General features: G+C 39.6%; 1 protein-coding gene across 1 annotated transcript in view; it reads right to left on the bottom strand.

Moving 5' to 3' along the window:
• CARNMT1 (carnosine N-methyltransferase 1) overlaps positions 1-14,794 on the bottom strand; it is a 37,310-nt gene extending 22,516 nt beyond the window's left edge. Inside the window, exons 1-3 of the mRNA XM_040620129.1 lie at positions 14,387-14,794; positions 6,983-7,178; positions 5,987-6,150 (exon numbers count right to left, since the gene is read on the bottom strand). Coding sequence (XP_040476063.1) covers positions 5,987-6,150; positions 6,983-7,178; positions 14,387-14,622 — 596 coding nt within the window. The 5' untranslated portion in view covers positions 14,623-14,794. The remainder of the gene's footprint in view (positions 1-5,986; positions 6,151-6,982; positions 7,179-14,386) is intronic.
• Between the last annotated feature and the right edge of the window lie 6,631 nt (positions 14,795-21,425).

Raw genomic sequence — 21,425 nt, 5'->3', positions numbered from 1 at the left:
TTTTTTTTTTTTTTTTTTTTTTTTTTTTGTGATAACATGGCTGGAATAATAATTTCACCTGGGCTTCCAATGTTACTCACTTACTGAGTTATTTCTGGGTCTCAGACCCAGAACACTGTAAATCTGATTGAAGAAATATTTATAGAATTGAAAAACCAGTAAAGTGTCACAACTGTCATCAACGATGGAATGAAAATAATGAAAGCTTTAGGTGATACAGGAATCACAAGTCTATAATTAATCTATTATCCCCTCAACTGTGTGTTCAGCAGGTAACTATAGCACAGCATGTCAAAAATGTACTGGCCACAAGGAGAAAAACAGTGGGTGATTTTCACGGCACCCAGCTACAGACAATCTACACTGCACACCCACGTAGAGATCCAAACCCGGTGGGTTAGCAGCCATTACCTGTTAAAAGCCAACTAAGAGCCCCAATCCTATCTTTTACAGATGACAATTCCAATACACCAATGGTTTCCTGTGGACACAGTTCATGTACTGCTGAAAAAGTAACTATATTTTCATGGCTGAGAGTCTGAGTGTTTCTTAATATTGCAAAGATCTTCCTATTAATCTATTGCAGGAAAGATACTAAAATCAATGTACATGAAGTAAAAGGTGAGATGCAGATGAAAACTTAGAAACTATTTCATTTTCTAGAAAGCGAAAATTGTTACATTGCCACTAAGGGTATTACAGACAATTTTTTCTTAAGTGATTGAAGCAGCTAATACATGTAATAATATTAAAAATTAAAAACACAATAACCCCCCCATGCTCACAGCTTGCAGAAGGGGAATGCCTTTTTTCTAGTTGTCAATATTATTTACTTCAGTTTCTACTATTCTTTTACATACATCATCTGGCATTCAACAAAAAATGAGACATGCAAACCAAAAAGAAAATGTAACCCATTGTTATGAGAGGAGACCATCATCAAAATTGACCCACAAATAGCACATATGTTGGAATTATCAGACAGGGATTTAAAACTAACCATAAAAAATACATTAAAGCATCAAGTTGAAAAGATAGATCATATGTACAAATAGGAAATGTGAGCACAGAGAGAACACACACATGGAAATATATGTCTATATGGAAGTACTAGACTTTTTTTTTTTTTTTTTTAATTCGGTATCAGAGTTCAGTTTTTCAGTGAGTTTCTCAACAGACTGGCATAGTACACAATCAGCAAAATTCAAGTAAGGTCAATAGAAATTATCCAAACTAAGGGGCGCCTGGGTGGCACAGAGGTTAAGTGTCTGCCTTCAGCTCAGGGCGTGATCCCAGCATTATGGGATCGAGCCCCACATCAGGCTCCTCCGCTATGAGCCTGCTTCTTCCTCTCCCACTCCCCCTGCTTGTGTTCCCTCTCTCGCTGGCTGTCTCTGTCAAATAAATAAATAAAATCTTAAAAAAAAAAAAAAAAAGAAATTATCCAAACTAAAATATAAAGAGTTAGTGAGAAAAGAGTCATCTGACACCTGAGAGACAATGTGAAGCAGTTTCATATACAACCAACTCAAGTCCCAGAAGGAAAAAAAAATAAGAGCAAACAAGCTTTGATTTGTTGATAGATATCTACCCAAACCCTCCAAAGCAAAACAAACACCAAGCAGGATAAACTCAAAGAAAAGCACATCTAGGCACCTCAGAGTCAAACTGCTGACAAACAGAGCTTGAGGGGTAGGGTAAGGAGAATGGGGAGTAACGACTTAATGGGTATGGTATTTATTCCAGGTCCATGAAAATGTTTTCAACTCTGTAGAGATGATGGGTATACAATACTGTGGATATACTAAATACCATCAAACTGTTTACTTTAAAACCATCACTTTTGCTATATGCATTTCACCTCAACTTTATAATTTTTTTAAAAAGATTTTATTTATTTGTCAGAGAGAGAAAAAGCAAACGAGCTCACACAAGCAGGGGGAGCGGCAGGCAGAGGGAGAAGCAGGCTCCCCGCCAAGCAGGGAGCCCAATGAGGGACTCGATCCTAGGACCCTGGATCATGACCTGAGCTGAAGGCAGATGCCTAACTGACCGAGCCACCCAGGTGTCCCTCACCTCAACTTTTTTAAATGAGAGGAAAAACATGAATATATATTTCTCAAAACAAGGTATAAAATGGCCCTTAAACTTATGAAGATATTCAATTTCATTCATAATAAGAGAAATGCAAATGAGAAGTAGGCCAAGATATGCTTCTCCACCCATTAGATTGGCAAAAGTTCAAAAGCTTGGTAGTACAATGTTTGGCAAGGCTGTGAGTAAACAAGCACTTTCACACATCGCGGGCAAGAAGGCAAACAGTACGACCCTTATAGGCACATGTGGCAATAACTGGCAAGAGACCCTAAAGCGGCCCCACCTACCGGTGTTCACACCTTTTTATAATCCCCTCCCTTTAGTGTGCAGAGGGATCTATGACTTGCTTCTAACCAACAGTCACGCCTGTGATAACATCACATTATAAAAGACTCCACTGAAAGCCTACTTGCTCTGAAGACTCTCCTTGCCCACTTGACGAAGTAAGTGATTATTTGGGGAAAGCTCATAAGACAAGGAACTGCAACTGGCCTCTCGGAGCTAAGGCAGGTGTCCAAGGCAGTTAACAAAAAGCCAGGGCCCTCAGTCCTATAAACATAATGAAATCAATTCTGCCAACAACATGAGTGACTTTAGAAGCAGGCATTTCCACAGTCAAGCCTCCAGATGAGAACAAAGCCCAGTAGACATCTGCATTGCAACCTTGTAAGATCCGACAGAGGATGCAATTATGCTATACCCAGACTTCTGACCCACAGATACTGTGAAGTAATAAATGTATGCTGTTTTAAGCAGTTAAATTTGTGGTAATCTGTTGCAAGCAACAGGTAGCTAACACACTTAACCACACTACATATGCATTTACCTTTCAAAATCAGCAATCCCATGTCTAAGAATTTACACTAAAGATATACTTCCAAAGGTACAAAAATACTCATGCATATGGTTATTAATTGTAACATAATTTATAATCGTTAAGATACTGCCAACTACTTAAAAAACCAAATACGGGAGATTGGCTGAAGTACTCTACAGCTGTAAAAAAGGCTGAAGAGGATCTCCATGAACTGACATGTAGCTATTTCTAAGATATACTGTTAAGAGAAAAAAGCAGAGTACAACATAAAATACACAAGCTGCTACGTTTTGTATATGAAACAAAAGGAGGTAATTAAGAAGAAAAAACCTGTATCTGCTTACATAAGAAACAAAAAATAAAAACAAGAAGGATAAACAAGAAATTAATGATACTGATTACCTACATGGGGTGTGGGATTGAGAATGAGGAGCTGAGATGGGCTATCAAAGGAATAGGGAAGGGAATAACACTTTTTCTGAATATCACAAGTTGATAACGGATAGCCCACAAACCAAAAAATAAATATAAATCAACAAGGATGGGTTTGGGGGCAAGACAGAACCCTAAAAACTGAAAGCAACCAGAAACAAACCTCGATATACTGAATTTCAAATAAAAAAAAAAAACCACACCGAGGATAGGGGATCGAAGCCAAGCTAACTTGAGCAACTTGTGAAGAATATTTTTATGAATACCCTTCGTTTAGGGGAAAAAATAGTTGCTAGCAAATTCTAAACTCACGCTGGTAGTTTGTTTTTCATAGTGGTATGGAGGTAGTAATTCTGAAACCATTATGTGAGTACTGTAGGACTGAGTGAATGAGTAAATGTATTGATGTTGCCAGAAGCCAGGTTCTTACTGCAGAAAAAGGCTGACAGATATAGAGAACAGGGAAAGCCAAGAAGGAAATTTTGGGGTTGGGTTGGATTGGAATTGAAGGGATCAGTATGAACAAATGCTAGGGTGTGTATGTGTGTGTGTGTGTGTGTGTGTGTGTGTGTGTTCCACTGAAAGGCTCAAAAGCTGTAACATCTCAGTAACAATGAGCATGTCTAGTGCCAGATCTTGGTTTCTACATACCATTCCACATTAAAGGAACCAGGGCCTTGAAAAATATCCAATTTCAGGACTAAAGTAGGGAAGATACATGATGGGACTGAAATATCTTGTTGTGCCAGAAAATAAGGACGTGCTCAAAAAGAATTGGGCCACGTGAAAGGACACAGGGGTCAACTTGAAGGGACTCATGCTGGATAAATCTGAGGCAACAATGACAACAAAAAACCAATGGTAATGGATCATAACCCACTGAATAAAATAGGAACCATTAGTCCTTCCAGGTAATAGTTTATAGATACGGTAGAATGCTGACTGAATAACTGTAAAGTTAGAAAATCACCATTCCATAACCAGCATAGGACAGACCAGTTCATGCAAGAATCATCAATGGCTAACAATTCTAAGGCAGAGAAAGTCTGAGCAGGACCAGGATATTAATTGTATGGTCTCAAAGTGTCTCTTCAGAAATTGTTTATTAGTTGCAAGAGGAGAAACAGTAAGTACACAATGGAGAAACTAAGTGACATTCTGAATGGCTAATCAAAATTAAAATTGTCAATGAGGGGCTAACACACACTGTAGGACTCTGAATGTGATATCCTGAGAACAATCAATTACGTATCAATTACGTATTATTTTGAAAAGGGGCATATGATCCAGATCCAATCATGAAGAAACTACAGATAATCTCAAACTGAGGAATATATAAAATAATTTCCTTGTATTCTCCAAAAACACCAACATCATGACTCAAAGAAAGGCCAAGAACTGTTCCAGATTAAAGACCAAGACGTTATAATGAAATGTAATATAATATCCAGGGCTGGATTCTAGACTGGATAGAGAAGTGTTATAAAGAACATTTTCAGGATAATTTTATAAAACTTGAATACAGACTGTAGATTAGAAAACAGTATTCTATGTTAAATTTTCTCAATCTGATAACTGCACTGTGTTTATGGAGGGGAATATCCTTATTCTTAAGAAATGAACTCTGAAGTATTAAGAGGTTAAAAAATGATATATACTGGGGCGCCTGGGTGGCACAGCAGTTAAGCGTCTGCCTTCGGCTCAGGGCGTGATCCCGGCGTTGTGGGATCGAGCCCCACATCAGGCTCCTCCGCTATGAGCCTGCTTCTTCCTCTCCCACTCCCCCTGCTTGTGTTCCCTCTCTCGCTGGCTGTCTCTATCTCTGTCAAATAAATAAAATCTTTAAAAAAAAAATGATATATACAAACTGATCTCTCACATGGTTTAAATGATAATTGTGCATATATGTGGTTTTAGACATAATCACATAAAGCAGGAGAAGGAGGGAGGGAAACAGGAAGAAGAAAGAATAAAATGTAAAATGTCAAGAACTGGTAATTAGGTAGAGTGTATGAGCAGTATAAAATGCATGCAACTTATCTTGGAAGTTATTTTGAAGTTGAGATTCTCAAAATAACACATACACTAGTATTTTCAAAAATACAGTAATTATACTTGCTCCTAGATCTTATTTAATGTGATACAGGATACAAAGCATGTTACAGCACAAATTTGCTTTTTAAGTAGTTTGATAACTATTCTTCAAAACTGGTTTCTTTGCGATCTTATGCATTTTATTTTATTCATTTATAAATGTTATTCTGAAAAATGGACTGCTTAGGCTTTTCATGGCACAAAAAAGAATCTCTGCTCTAAGCTGCAGATCCCTCATCTACTTACAAGTTTGTCATAATGAGGAAAATGCAAAGTCTGCAGCTTTTTGCATTGCCATTAGCAAATTATAAAAGAAAACATCATTGATAATGAACATTCAATCTAACCTTAGTAATTCCAGATGGAGTGATTTCCCTTAAGCACTAGAGCAAAGAGTATTCAAAATATTAACTGCAACCTCACACAAAGCATCTACGAACACATACAACACCACACACCCATATGTGGAAAATGTGAAGTTTCTTATAGAGAAACTTAGTGCTTACATAGCTTAAAGAAATTGGTTAAAAATAAGATACTATTTACCATCTTTCTTTCGGAAAATTTTTTAAAATTTCTTTAATGATTGGTTGGTAGCAGGCTTCCCTCTCTGCTTTCCCAGTTTCACTCCAGTCTCTCACAAATTGTTTCAGTGTAGATTTTAATTTATCCATGTCAAATGTAGATGCTGGCATAATCTTTCCATTCCCCTGTTTAAAAAACAGAAATCAATTAGCTTCTGACCAAGGAATCAATCTTGAATATGGTCAAACGGACGTGCTACTAAGGGGCTATATGGATGGTGTAGTGGATAAATCACTAGCCTCTCACCTCAACCGGGGTTCAAGTGCAGCTTGAGATCCTACATGAAAAAAGTTTGGTGGTCTCACTTCTACCCTCAATAGATTTAAGGTCCATTAATCATGAAACCACCATATAATTAAGCAGTCTTTACTCAGGAGAGGACCAGAACTGAGCTGCTATGGAGACGGACATCTTCTCTCTCTAAGAGAGGGAAGAGAGTCCCTCCAGGTCATTGATGGGGCAGCATGGAGAGGCTCACACTGGAGTGGCCCAACTGTATCTATCCTGTGGATACAAAAAGAGGACTTCAGTTTCTATTACTGCCAGTCCCTTGAGATTTATAAGTGAAAATCATTTCTTAAAGTAAAAGATAAATATCAATAGATACAAGATACTGAAAATGAATTTAGCAAGGGAAATTAATTTTACACAGCTAGTAAAGTTGGTTATAAAAATTAAAGTCACTAACTCTATAGGCTGGAACAGTCAGAACATTATGTGAAACGTACAGCAATATGCCAACAATTATCTTACTATTTTTAGAAAAAAAATCTGTGAACAAATCCAGTTTCTGGCATACTATTCTATTAAGCCTAATCAAATGCCTGAACATGTAAGTGAAAACACTGAGTAGAGCAAATGGCCCATGCAAAATATAAAAATGAAATCCAGAAAGATAAAGACCTCAAAATACAAAGGTTAAACCCTAAAATAAAAATAGAACAAACTTTCACATACATCTTCTCCATATTCTTTATTTTCAAACATATGTATGCAATCATTCACAATGGTCAGTAGTATTTCTTGATTATGATCAATGCATTTCCGAATCTTGTCCAAGTGAAGAAGAAACTGCGGAAGTAGTTTCTGTTGATTATCTGGAAGTGATCGAAATTGTCTTTCTGTTCGGTTCACTCGCTCATGCATACTGGTGCTAAAACATAAAAGGTGTTTTTTAAATTGGCAAAAGAATTCTCACCAGGTCCAATCTTATTTTAAGGTTGTCTTTCTGTACAGTTATTCCTTTATCATGTTGAGATACTGTCCTGTGATTTACAATCTTTGGTTTCTTAAAGGATATCAACTTAGAAAGTTTTACGTTTTCACCTTATTACAAATTCTCTAAGCAACCAAACAAAAGACAAATAGTTTATAACTAGCGAAGTAAACATTTGCACCAACTAGGAGGGAAAAAGGAAACATAAAGAGGATTAATGTACAATTAGTTTATTTTTATGATTTTAATTTCCAAACTTAAAATTTTCAGCAAACTAGACGAATACTTTAAATTTCTCCATCAAGTAGAATACTGCTGTGAAGTTACTTAAGAATATACAAAATGTGTTCTGAAATTAACTAAGAACCAACCAAGCTGAATTAAAAAAAAAAAAAAAACCACAAAGGATCTTATGTACTACAAAAGTAGTAAACAGAGGAAAAAATTGAAATTCTATAGCATTTTACATGATATTATTCACAATTTGCATTCCAGAAGTTTCCAGATAACTCTAAAGGTCACTTTGGGGATTACCTATTTATAAAACTGAAAATGAACAAAAAACCCCATCATTTTTAAAAGCTGATTATTACATTTGCAATGACTGCCATTTTACATCAATCAGATGGGCAAAATCTAAAAGCTTGACTACAGGAAATATTCCAAAAATATGGAATAACTGGAATATATATACATACTGATTGATGAGAGGTGCATAAATTAGTACAACCACTTTGGGAAATAATTTAGCATTACCCAGTAAAGCTTAATATGCACACTCCCTAGCAATTACAGTCCTAGACACATACTCAAGAAACTCTTGTAAATGGGCACCATGAAACATAAACTAGCTTCTTATTAGCACTGTTATATATAACAAACAAGAAATCTGCAAACAACCTAGTGGTCCATCACCAATAAAATGAACGAAGTACAGTAAAATCATACAATGGAATGCAATTCCATAAACTACAACTATACACAATATGGATAAAACTCATGAATGTAAATATTTGTTGAAAAAAGCAAGTTGCAGAAAAATACAGAATGTACAATTCCATCTTATATAAAAATAATATATTACAGGGACTGAACACATGTAAAAAAACTACAAAGAAAGCAAGGAAATGAAAATTCAAGTTAGTTATGTTCTTTGAGGGGAAAGAAGTTTTTTTTAAGCCAGGCGTTAAGTGCATGGGCATTCACTGTATCATTCTTTACATTTTATATATACAAACAAATAAATGTTTGTTTTCTTCTCAATGTTCTTTGGCATTTACTCCATACTAAAAAAAATTAAAAACACTTTTTCATTTGGTTGCCCGAATCTTTCTATTCATCCAAATAATCGTCTCGTTTTTATGCCAAATTACTGATCTCTGGATAGCAATAAAGAAGTTCTGAAGAAGCTCTTGAGTAAAGCAGTAACCTGACCAGGTATTTAGAAGCTTGTGCGTGGTGGTTGTGGCGGTCAGGGGCGAAGGGGGAATGGCAGGGTAACGTGGAAAGATTAAGTTGGCAGAGGCTACCCTGATGCTTGCTGTTGTCCCCCTAGAGACAAAAATAATAGTGAGCTGTGGAGTCGAACAGATCTGGATTGAAATTATGCGACCCTTGGCCAGTTACTTCCTTTCTCTGTATCCCAACTGTCTCACATACAAAACAAGGTACTACGTAACAACAACAGTGACAATGATGATTATAGAAGCTATCACTTACTGAGATTTAAATAAAAGCCAGGCCCTACACCAAGTCACTGAACATGGATTACTCTGAAAAATCTCCATAAAACCCCACGAGGTTAGGTACTATTATGTTCCTCTGGCAACGCAATGGGATTTCACTGAAAATGTTAACAAAGTAATGCACACAAATCACTTAGCCCAGGGCCTGAAACACAGCTCAAACACGGTAGGTATACCTCATTTATATAACTAATATGTTCACAGTGAAAATACAAAAAATGTAGAGAATTAGAAGTACTCCAGGAAAAAAAAGCTACTAATAATCCCTCTTCTAAAGGCAATCACTTCTAACTTTTTGGCATATTTCTCCTTGCTGTTGTTAAGAAAAAGTCATTTAAGTGCCTCTCTAGTCAAAACGTGATACACAAAACAGCACATCACTTGGAGGTAACTAGAAATGAAGAATTTCACACCCCACCTAAGACCTACTGAAATGTAATCTGCCTTTTAACAAGATCTCCAAATGATTCCCATGCACATCAACTTTTTAGAAGCACTTGTAATTCTTCACCTTTGTCAAAGAATTTTCCCAGATCAGAAAAAAAATTTCTCTAATGACTATAGTGTAAATGACTATAATGACTGTTAACATCCCACCTATGCAACCAAAATTTTCTTAGTTATTTCTCAAACACTGGGCATCTAGATACTTTCACTTGTTTATATGACAAACTTTCTGTGTTCTAAATCTGTCTGTATTTTAGAAAAAAAAATACTACGAATTCCCAAAAGAAGAATTATCAAGTTAGAAAGGGTAAGTATTGGGGCGCCTGGGTGGCTCAGTTGGTTAAGCATCTGACTCTTAGTTTCAGTTCAGGTCATGATCTCACGGGTCATGGGATCGAGCCCCAGAGTGGGCTCCACGCTCAGTGGGGAGTCTGCTTCCCTCCCTTTCTCTCTTCCCCTGCCCTTCCTCCAGCTAGCTCTAACATAAATAAATCTTTTTTTTTTTAAGATTTTATTTATTTATTTGACAGAGAGAGACAGCCAGTGAGAGAGGGAACACAGGCAGGGGAAGTGGGAGAGGAAGAAGCAGGCTCCCAGCAGAAGAGCCTGACGTGGGGCTCGATCCCAGAACGCCGGGATCACGCCCCGGTCCGAAGGCAGATGCTTAACAACTGAGCCACCCAGGCACCCCTAAAATAAATAAATCTTAAAAAAAAAAAGGATAAGTATTTTTAACGTTCTTGATACAAACTGATTTTCAGAAGGACTGTACCAATTTACAATCCCATAAAATAGAGTAGGACACTAAAGGAACTATTTAAAGTGACCATAATGTGTTACGCAAACAGCAGAGCTGTGAAGGGTACAACTCAGGGTCAATTGGTTAAATAGTCTCACAGTACTTCGTTTCTAGTATTCTTGGGCACTGGATGCCCCACAACCTCCCTCTCAGCATCCCTCAAAATTCAACATATCGAAACTGAACTTAGCACATGATCATCACCCCCCAAAAACACCCTGCACTTCTTCCCATATGGCTGACACTGACGAATGGTACGCCATACATCCACTCTAGTCAGAAGCAAATGAGTCATCCTAAAATGCCTCTTCTCACAGACCCCACAACCACAACTCCAGATCCTTTTGATTCTACTTCATAAACTCTCTGCAAATCACTACCTCTCCCAGGCCCTCATTAGGTCTCTCAAAAGATTCCTAAGAGGCCTGCTCCCTAGGAATGCTGTCCCCAGATGAAGTCTACCACTCCCAATGAATTCTTCTAAAACACAAGTCTTGTGTTTGTCCCAACTGAATCTCAAGATTCCAGCCTATGCAAATAACAATCAATAAATGTTCAGTTATATACCCACTAGGTGCTATTTTTCATTCTCCATGAGGACTACTTAACTTCCATGATTGCCGGGTAGTTGAGGTAAGTTATGGATTGGTCAGAAGAGCCCGCACCTGTTTACTGTCAATTACTGATACAGAAGTGATGTAACTACACAGAACAGGATGAGGCACAGCATATCTCTTAACCCTTGATTTGTTAATGGTCTGCAAAACTGTCCATAACATAGATCCACAGTGAGTCTCCTGAATAAGTGAGATCGTACTGAAGCTGACACAAGAGTCCAATCTTTACTATACTATTTTAAATGGGGCTAACTTCACTACTCTGGAAATGCTTACACTACCAATGTACTTTAAGGTGGGGGGGGCACACTATGACCCCCTGGCTATTGGGTCCATCTTATAAAGACTTTTGCTGGAACATAGCCACATGCATTTGTTCACATACTGCCTATGGTTGCTTCCACAAAGGGGCAGAGTTGAATAGCTATAACAGAGAATACCTAGCCCCTGACCTTAAAATATTCATTGCCCAGCCCTTTAAAGAATTTCCCAACGCCGCTTTAAAGGAATGTTTTACAACCTTCAGGCTCCCCTTGGTTCTGAACTTGGTCAGCAGCGAGAGGCCGAGAGGCCGTATCCTCTGGTGACTAAGGGGAGAAAATAGAGTGACCAGCTATATTTCAAGGGTATCTCTACCTTCAGCTCTCTCTAGAAGGCTGGTCTTGGCAGTGACCCCAACTCCTAAGTCTCCTCTCATCAGGGTGGGTCTGATACTGGGTCTGAGACAAGGACCAAGGTCACAGACCCATTCCTCTGCACCTGTTGAACTACTCTAGCATTCCACACAGGAAAAGTGTATCTTTTCGGAAGGGAAATGTCTCAATCCACTTTAAAAATTTATTAAAACACAAGGTTAACATTGTCTTACTAATATCACCACTTACTAATGCAGTGAACCACCCTGGACTTCAGGCCAGACTCTATCACAGTTTGATTGTGTAAGCCTGGGCAAGCTGTTCACCTCTTTATATTCCTATTCCTTCACCTGTACAAAAGAACTCCACATCCCAACTTTTTAAATCTTACTTAACTGCTATTTCTAAAAGTAGGATGTTTCTGACAAGACCTTTAATTTTTCAACTGTAGTATCTTCTAATGTGAGTATCTTCATTCATAACAAGATTGATATTTTAGGGATAACAACATTTTTTGTTTTTTGCTTGTTTTACTATTCGCCTCAATGCGACAATCATTTTTGCCTTAATCGAAATATGTCATCTAAGCAAAACCTGTAGGAAACACAAAATTAGAAGCCACTGGAAAAATATTAAGTCATTTCTTGCCCTGAGACCTTTAATCTAAATCCCCAAATAACGACTAAAAAAACATTTAGCGGTGAAACTAAGCTCTCCAAAACTTAGAAGTACTTGCTAAAGGTTCAGAATAGGATTGTCCATCAGAACTTACTACAGTGATGGAAAGGCTTCCATCTGCACTGTCCAATATAGCAGACACCAGCCACGTGTGGCTGGTGAGACTGAGGAAATGAATCTTAAATTTTATTAACTTAAGCTTAAATTGAGCCAGATGCAATTAGTGACTACAGTATTGAACAGCACAGGTCTAGATCACAGAATGTTGGAATGGAACAACCCGGTGTATTTTCTGCTACAAAATGCTTTCTATACCCCTAGTCCTTCCAGTGATGTTTTTAAAAGCATATTTTTAATACTATTTTCAGGCTATTAGAAGTGTTTCATCAAGAGTACATGCAAATAAAAAGGATTGTTCTAAAAAAATGAAATTACCCTCAATCCCACATTTAACTGCTACAGAGGGACTGGAGTATAGGAAACTGTATCACGACCATTAGAATATGCACACAAGCACTCTTCTACATTGCCATGCTTGAGCCCCACTCCCAGTCAACGGTCCCTGTCCGCTCACAAAAAGGCCCATTTGATACCTAATCTTAAATATCAATTTTAAATTAGTCTTAATATATTAGAACCAGCAGAGACACACATTTTAACTAATTGGGTCCACTATCTTTCCAGGACACACTCCAGTATCCTTTTCTAGATTTTTCAATAGTAAAATGTACCAGACTTTTTTGTACCTACCTCTCCTAGCTATCTAAATCTAGGGTTAGTTGTTTCTCCTCCCTGTGTGACTGAAATACTTGCATCAAATTCAATTTTGTGGTTGTCTGCCTTCCTCCCTCTGTTGATACTAAATAAAATCCCCACACTAGTTAATTCCCTTTTGAGCTCCATAGGTAATGCAGCCCAGTTCCTACGCCTGGGTTGAATCAGATTGTTTCATCAAGATCTCTGCACTTCAAAAACTCCTGTTACAAAAATGCAACCAGATCCTAAATAACTTTAGTCTTTTATTAAGCAAGTTTCCAAATTCAAAATAGTAACAAACTGCCGACTTGTCACAAATTCACAAGCTATCTGGGAAGGACGAATGTATTTCTTTGCTACTACTTGTCTTATTTGTTAAAAATAGAGCTTCAACAACATATGCCAAGCACTGGTGACACAAAAATAAATAAGCCTCAGTCCCTGCCCTTGAAGAGGTCACAGTCAAGCAATTAAAAAAAAAAAAAAAGTTTGCATAAATCACAGCAGGAGCCCATCTAAGGGAACAGTTTTGCTTGTGCAGGTCCTATCTCATTCCAACTGCAGACTTAGAACATAGCCGTCGGTGGACTCAACTCTCACGAATAAAAGTGCTCTATTTACCTGAAAATCTAAGTCCCTTTCAGAACTTGGAATTATAATTTTGTGACTACGCTATTTTAACATCTATCCAGAAAGAAGAAAAATGGAAGTTAGGGTGTTTGAAAGTCCTACCACTGTGCCCAGCCCATAGTGAGAATTCGATTCATATTTGCAGAATAAAAGATCATAAAAGCTGTTCTTTACTGCGCCTGCTCTCATTTCCCTCTTTAATAATTAGCAAATTTTAGAACATCCGGACCACCTCCGACCTTAATTTCACCCACCAGTTAAAGACATTGAGCGCCATCATTCACCACTAATGTGCCTGTACGTTCAAAGCGCCAAGGGGGTTGGGGTGGAAATCTTATACAGCTCTCACAAGAACTGGCAACAGTTTGGGAAAATTCGTCCTACGGCATCCCACGTGTAGGTGAACTTGGGTTCTCCGTGTGTTCAGTTCGGAGGACATCGACAACACATACAGATCATGCCCAGCACTGGACGACTTTACCACCATCATCTTCTATCTGCAATTGTTAACAGGACTTTTCCGGTCACCCCACCGGCCTCAAAGCCAAACCTTTAACGAGGGATGGAAGGCAAGAGAGCTAATCTGATCCTGAGGTTAGAAGACACGAGGCTGAGCAGCAGACGGCGCGGCAGACACGCGGCTGTGCAGGACCGGGAGGGGCTTAAGGTGGTACGAGGTGACTCAGGGGCCCGAAGGTCAGATCTGGCGGCCCGGTCCGGGCGCCCCGGAGGCGTGGCGGCCGAGGGCGAGCGCGGCGGGCGCCCCCGTTCCGGCGGGTCCGCCGCGACCGGCGGGCACCTCGATGGGTTGCGCCGGGGTCCGCCACGGGCTTCTTACCCGTAGTAGCGGAAGGCATTAATGATCTTCCAGAAGTGCTCGCGCTCGAGCCGCTCCTCCTCCTCCTCCGTGCTGCGCGCGGCCGCCGCCGCCGCCGAAACCGCCGCGGCCGAGGCCAAACGCCCGGCGGAGAACTGCACTTCCACCTCCTCGCTCCCGCCGCGGCCGCCGCCGCCTCCCCCGCAGCCCTCGGGCAGCTGAGAAGCTGGCGGCGGAGGGCGCCGCCGTCGCTGCATCGCCGCCGCGGCCCGAGGCCTGGCTCGCTTGCGTCTCGCCGCGACTGAGAGCGTGGTGGCGGCTGCTCGGCCTTCCTCTAGACGGCGCCCGCCGCGGACATGCCCCCAGCTCGCGGTGCGCTCCGCCCCCGCCGCCCTCAGGCCTCCATCCGCGCCGGGCTCCGCCAGGTCTTCAGGAGCGCCCGGCACGAGCGCGCATGCGCCTGCGAGGGTACGACGGAGAGCTGCTGCCGCCTGCGCTCATTTGCTGCCGGGCTTCGGCGACGGCGCGCTGCCGTAACGACGGCGCGCCCAATGGGCGGGGCGAAGGGTCAGGTGGGAGGAGCGAAGGAGATCCCTCGTGGGTTGGGGCTGGCACCTGCGAGAAGCCGCGTGGGTTGGGTTAAAGAGCCTGCGAGTGCTGGATTGTGGAACAGGCAGGTGAACTAAGTCTAAAGGAGGGAAAAGCAGAAAAAAGTTCAGCTTTGATGAGATTTTTATTAGGAATTTTTATTTAAGAAAATCTAGAGGGAAGGTCTTGCGTTCACTCTGATTCAAGTATTTCTAAATGTATTTCCATTTTTAATTACATAGGGAAGAGAGTCACCATCATCTTTTCAGTTTTTAAGGGCTTGCGAAAATCCTAATCCCGCCCTGACTGGTGATGGCATTAGATGATGTTAGAACCAAACTCTATCCAGTATCCGCGCTTTGGAAGACCACCAAAATGCACAGGAGCCCTAATGCCTCAGCATTGGCGCTTAGCATCTAATGGTAGCCCTTAGCAAAGCCAGACTTAACTTGTTCCTCTTCTTCACCTACATACACTTTCTACCTCATTTGTCTCTGAGCTCATAGTTAAAACAGGAGCCTCACCCACATTTCATATTATTCTTAGGAAATAACTCATTTTATTCAATTTTATGTCCCACTCAGCATATCAGTCTTACAAGAAAGTACTAAAAAGACTGCTTTATTCAGAAGAGTTAAAAATGCCCAGGAAGCAAAGATTCCGTAAAAACATATAATCATACTGAAAAGGAAGTGGCTTCATATTTTCATTATTTAAATTAATAATTTAAAGGCAACGCTTTAAAAAGCCCTGTGGTTATTCTATGTTAATGTTCCATTTTTATACAAGATTTTTATAAAATTTTTAAGTCTTTTTTTAAATAGTAATGCAGTAATACATGGTCCATAATTCAAAACGGAAGTTCAAACGGTAACAAAATGAAGTTTCTTTACCCTTCTCCCTAGCCAGCCTTATCCTCGACCCAGACACAAAATATCAATTTCTTGCCCACTCTTTCACATTTTCTATCCAGTGCAGATTTTTCTTAGAGACCCGTTTGTAAGTTATATATATATTCTCATGTTATTAACTGTTACCAATACAGTTTTCATATATATATGCACACACCAATACACAAATTATATACGTAATAATTTTGATGCACTGATACAGGTCTGAATGACCTAATTGATATAGGCCAAAATGCCATGGATAAATATAATCAGCAACATACTTTTCATCATCCTACGAAGTATAATAAACTTTTTTTGAGAGAGAGAGAGGGAAAGATAGAGAGCAGGGGTGGGGGAGCAGAGGTGGGGGGGGAGAGAATCTCAAGCAGGCTCCACAATCAGAGCAGATCCCAACACGGGGCTAGATCTCACACCCCTGAGATCAGGCCCCCAGCGGAAATCTAGAGTTGGATGCTTAATCGACTGAGCCATTCAGGTGCCCCAACATTTTCAAATTAATTTCCTATTTAGAGGCTTGCATGATTCTGTCTCATTACTTGGTAAGAATCTTAGAGTCTGTGTCATTAAGGTGCTCAACGTTAATCTCAATTGTGATTTCACAGATAAGGAAACTAGGGAAAGATCCATTAAGTGATCCACGGGACACAGTACATTGCTGGCACTACACCCACCTACCCAAGTCTCCTGCCTGTATTTTATGGGTATTTAGTTATGACACTGCTGAATATTATGCTATCTAACATTTGTTTAACATTTTACATTTTCCAAATTGTTTTTTTCCTATTGTATCACTTTATTTGTTCAATAACTCTGTGAAGAAGGTGTTATTATTGTCTTCCTTTAACAAATAAAGACACAGACTCAGAGAAATTAATAGTCTTGCCAAGGGATACATAAATAGCAGAGCTGACATTCATCTATTCATTCCTTTCAACAAATGTGCTGATTGCCTCCTATGTTTTCTGCACTGAGCTAAAGGCAGCTAGAAGCTGGGCTTTTTATTCTTGTTTTCTAGTTGGTAACTGTGACTGTTTGAAAAGTTATTTGAGACTTTGGTTACATTATTTCTTTTAAAAAAAAAAGATTTTATTTATTTGAGAGAGAGCAAGCATACCATCAGGGGGTGGGGCAGAGCAAGAGGGACAAGCCGACTTCCNGCTGAGCAGGGAGCCTGACTCAGGGCTGGATCCCAGGACCCAGAGATCATGACCTGAGCTGAAGTAGGACACTTAACCGACTGAGACACCCAGGTGCCCCTTGTTTACATTATTTCTAAAATGGACATATATCCCTTCTTACAGGGTCATCAGTAAAGAAGATCATTCTCACCAATGCAGGTGGGCATCATCCAATCCTTTGGGAGCCTGAATAGAACAAAAACAAAAACAGAACAAAACAAAAAAACAGAGGAAAGGTGAATTTTCTTGAGCTGAAGCAATCAGCTTCTTCCACCCTTGGATATCAGAGCTCTTGGTTCTCAGGCTTTCACACTCAGACCCGGACTTACACCATCAGCCCACTATTCTCAGACCTTCAGACTTAATATGCTTAATTTCAATTTTCTTCTCAATTGTGAATCTGCAAAATGACTTCATGTCTTATCACTAAGATTCTGTTGGAAACTACTCAACCTGAGTCAGATTTCTCAGCTGCAGACAACAGAATCCATTCTAACTCTTTGAAACAGAAAATTATTTATTAAGATGCTGGCACACAAAATTTTTAGGAAGATCTGGCAACCAAGCTTGAACGCCATACAGAAATAATATAGCTCAATGCCTGTTATTCCAAGGCAAGTGTTTCAATGGACACTAATTCCACTACTGCCCACCATTCATCACTTATAATGTTAAGGACCAAATACAGATAAAGCCTGTGCTAAAATTACCCTGAAAAAAAAAAACCAAATGCTTCTGTCCTAAGATCAGGTTTCCCCATATGTGGCCATACCCCATCAGGCTCACGTCCGCCTTCCAAGTTACAAAGGAGTGCGGGGAATGTGTTCTTTAGCTTTCTAACCTCTAAAGTAGAGGAAGGCATGCGGGGAAGTGGAAGGAGGTGGTGTTTAGAGAGCTTATCTACATAACTGCCAGAATGACTATTTGCGTGTCACTAATCAACACTGTAGTCAATGCTGGTTGACTGGGTCCAAGTGACAAGTCGCAGGGCAGTGTGGAGCCAAACCACCGGATCTGGCTTAGGAGGTCTAGGCTATGATGTTGACGCTGACTTGAGTAGGTATATGACCTTAGGGACATCAACTAACCTCCCTGAACTATGCCCTGATCTATAACAATTGGACAATTGTTCTTAAAAGATCCTTCTAGCTCTAACATTCTATGGTTCAAAAATAATTTTTTTTAATTTTATCATTTTATTTATTTGTCAGAGAGAGGGGGAGAGAGAGAGAGAGAGAGAGCACAAGCAGGGGGAAGGGCAGGCAGAGGGAGAAGCAGACTCCCCGCTGAGTCCAAACTTGGATTTCCTGCTTTCAGTAAAATGGTTAAGGAAACCATCCCTTAGTTGTCCGAGTGTGCCAGCCAATTTACTCCCTCATTCTCAAGTTGGTTTCATAACGATTAAATGTTTGAAAATACAGACTCAGAAATCTGTGGACCTACTCATCTACTAAGCTTAAGTATAGAGGATTATACAATGAGAAGATATTTCACTGGAAGTTTCTATTTTTATATTATACTGGTTTGCCTTTAATCAGCTGCTTTACCTACTTTGAGGGTGGGAGGCATATTTGTTTTGTTCATGCCCAGATCCCCAACATCCAGTACAGTGTCCGGCATATAAAGATTTTCTATAACCATTTTGTGAAATGAACAAATGAATTTATAACTGCCAGGTACCATGCTAAACACTGCACATATATAACTGCATATGACATAATACAATAGTGTTGCCATCCTTTAAAAAAAAAAAAACAGATGAGAACACTACAAAGACTTCAAGTGACTCTATCAAGGTCATACAGTTATTAGATGGGAAAGCCCTGATTTGGAAGCAAGTCTACAAAGCCCAAAAAATTATTAACCACTGAATCTACTGCTTGTAGTGAAGTTGGTCTTGTTTCTCCTCAGGAAAGTGTCATGAAGTCCCTTTACTTTGGAAAACCTTATTAACTTGCCAATAATTATTTACAGAGATTTAACATTCTAGGTGGGCAAGAAGAGAGACAGATTTTGCCAACCAAACCTGAGAGATTAGATTGCCCTAGGAGTATGTTTGTAGAGACAAACTACTTTTTTACTCTTTATGTGAAATATCTTGATTTTTTATCAACACAGTCTCACACTGCTATTGACCTAAGAATCTTATGGACAAAAGGAGAAGGTCACTTGGGACTTCCTTGGCTCACTAACAGAGTTCCCATCTAATCATGATCCTTGTTCTAGGATTTATGATTTTATTCTTGGAATTCCTCTATTAATTCTGCTCTTCATGAGTCCAGTCTTTGTCTTAGAACTAGCTTGTTTTGCCTTTGTATTCTTTGTTCTAATAGCTGGATCTAGACAAAGTATACCATCATTTAGTCTTAAAATAACAAGCACACTCTCCCCTATAAAACTAGAGATATGACTCCTATAAATGGTTTCCTTGTACTTTTTGTGATTCTTTATATTGCTAATCACAGGAGCCAGGAGCCGGTTGTAATATTTGTATGAACATTTTTTTTAATGTTCCCAATAGTTTTTCTCAACCTTGGGATGAAAATTCTATGACTACTGTTAATTTTTTTGAAATAAAAAGTAGGATAAGATGGATTTTTGTGTAAATTACAAGTGGTAGTTGGTTTATAAAATGTATCATAGCTTGTCTACTGCTGGGACAAGTCTTGTAGTCTTGTAGTCTTCCCAGGAACACTAAAGTAGTCTTTACAAAGTTATCTTTCCATCCCACAAGCTCTAAGTCTTTTTTTGTTGTTGCCATTGGGGAACATTTCAAATTAAAGTGATGCTTCAAACTGACATTATTCCAAGCTTTCCCATCCTAAAATCTAGGGTCCAGTTATTCTATACGCATACTCACGCATGATTAAAGTACCAGCCAAGCAAATGTACTCCCAAAAAACATTTGGGAAGAATTATATAACTATTACTTCCAAAGAAAGCATCAAAATAGTAATCATGGGGGGGAAATCAGAGTTTGTTTGGGCTTCCTTACGCTTACTTTACAGATTTTGTTGTGGGTGGCGGTGGTTTAAATTACCTACAGTGGCAAAGATGGGAGTGCCACCGAATTTTCAGGGTGAAAGGCCTATGCAGTCATCTGAAAGCTCTGTGAGAACCATGGATTTGTGCTTTGTCTGGGGACCTCACACAAGTAAAAAAGACCCTTTCTACTTCTCTCTTCTCTGCCCAGACAGTCTCTAAGAGCTTGTCCTTGTTCCACCATTTGTCCCTCAACTTTTCCGTAATTATTAAGAAGACATAATATTGGCCTATTCTCTTTGTATGACCAGAATCACTATTACACCATGACTCCAGGCTCTCCCTTTAAAAGTCCTATCAGTTTCTGGGAGGTTTCCTCATTGTCTAGCCTTCTGTGAGCTACACCTGTTGCCTACATTTGCTACTCAAAAGCATGGCCCTTGCACCAACATCATCGACATCTCCTGGGAGTTTCTTAGAAATGCAGTATCTCAGGCCTTACCTCCGGAATCTGAATCTGCATTTAAACAAGGACCCCAGGTGATTCATAGGCACATTAAAATTTGACAATTACTGCTATAGAAACAACACAGAACATATATCTATGAATCCTTTTGCTGATAAATCAAAAGCTCATATGTATCTTTTTCTCTGAGAGCCGATGTCAGAATGAGCAGAACACCCAACTAAAAGAAGCTTCAGTAATAAGGACATTTACTGTCTTAAATAACATGAAGTTCCAAGGTAAGACAGGTCCAGTTTGAGTGCTCCATATCAACAACCCAGTCCCTGCCATCCTTCGCTCTGCTGTTTTCAGGAGGTTAGCATAGTTCCTCACAATCAAGATGGCTGCCACAGTTCCAGGCATCACAGCAAATCTAGCAAAGAAGATAGTCTGTTTCCTCCTATATATGTCCCTTTTCTTCAGTAGGGACAGCTTTCCTGGAAGCCTCCCAGTGACTTCCCATTAGTGCATCACATTCCCATTTCTAAAATAATCATAGGCAAAGGATATAGAATTACCTTGACAGGCTTAGACTAATTAATATCCTCTTCATAATCCTGAAACACATACCTGATCCTTAAGCCACTCAGCCCTCTTATCTCTTACCAGGAAGAAAGATGAAGGGTGGGGTGGAGATGGGGAGAGGTGAGCTTGCAGGGAGGGTAACTGACAATAACTTTATCTTCATGTGTAAACAGAAAAAAAAAAAAAGAATAAAGTAGGGATGACAGAAATCCTCTTTAAGGAAAGAATCGTCACCGATCTGATATATACCCACGCTAGAAGCCTAACTAACTACACATGGCCATATAATTAATGTTGGGCTTCAGTTTACTTTATTGCATTCTATGCTCTATGCCAAATGAAACCCTGATATGTAATTTACTTGCTAA

This window comes from Ursus maritimus, unplaced genomic scaffold (genome assembly GCF_017311325.1).
Source record: "Ursus maritimus isolate PB19 unplaced genomic scaffold, ASM1731132v1 scaffold_34, whole genome shotgun sequence".
NCBI classification, from domain to species: domain Eukaryota; kingdom Metazoa; phylum Chordata; class Mammalia; order Carnivora; family Ursidae; genus Ursus; species Ursus maritimus.
This window is presented reverse-complemented; position numbering and strand designations above follow the sequence as displayed.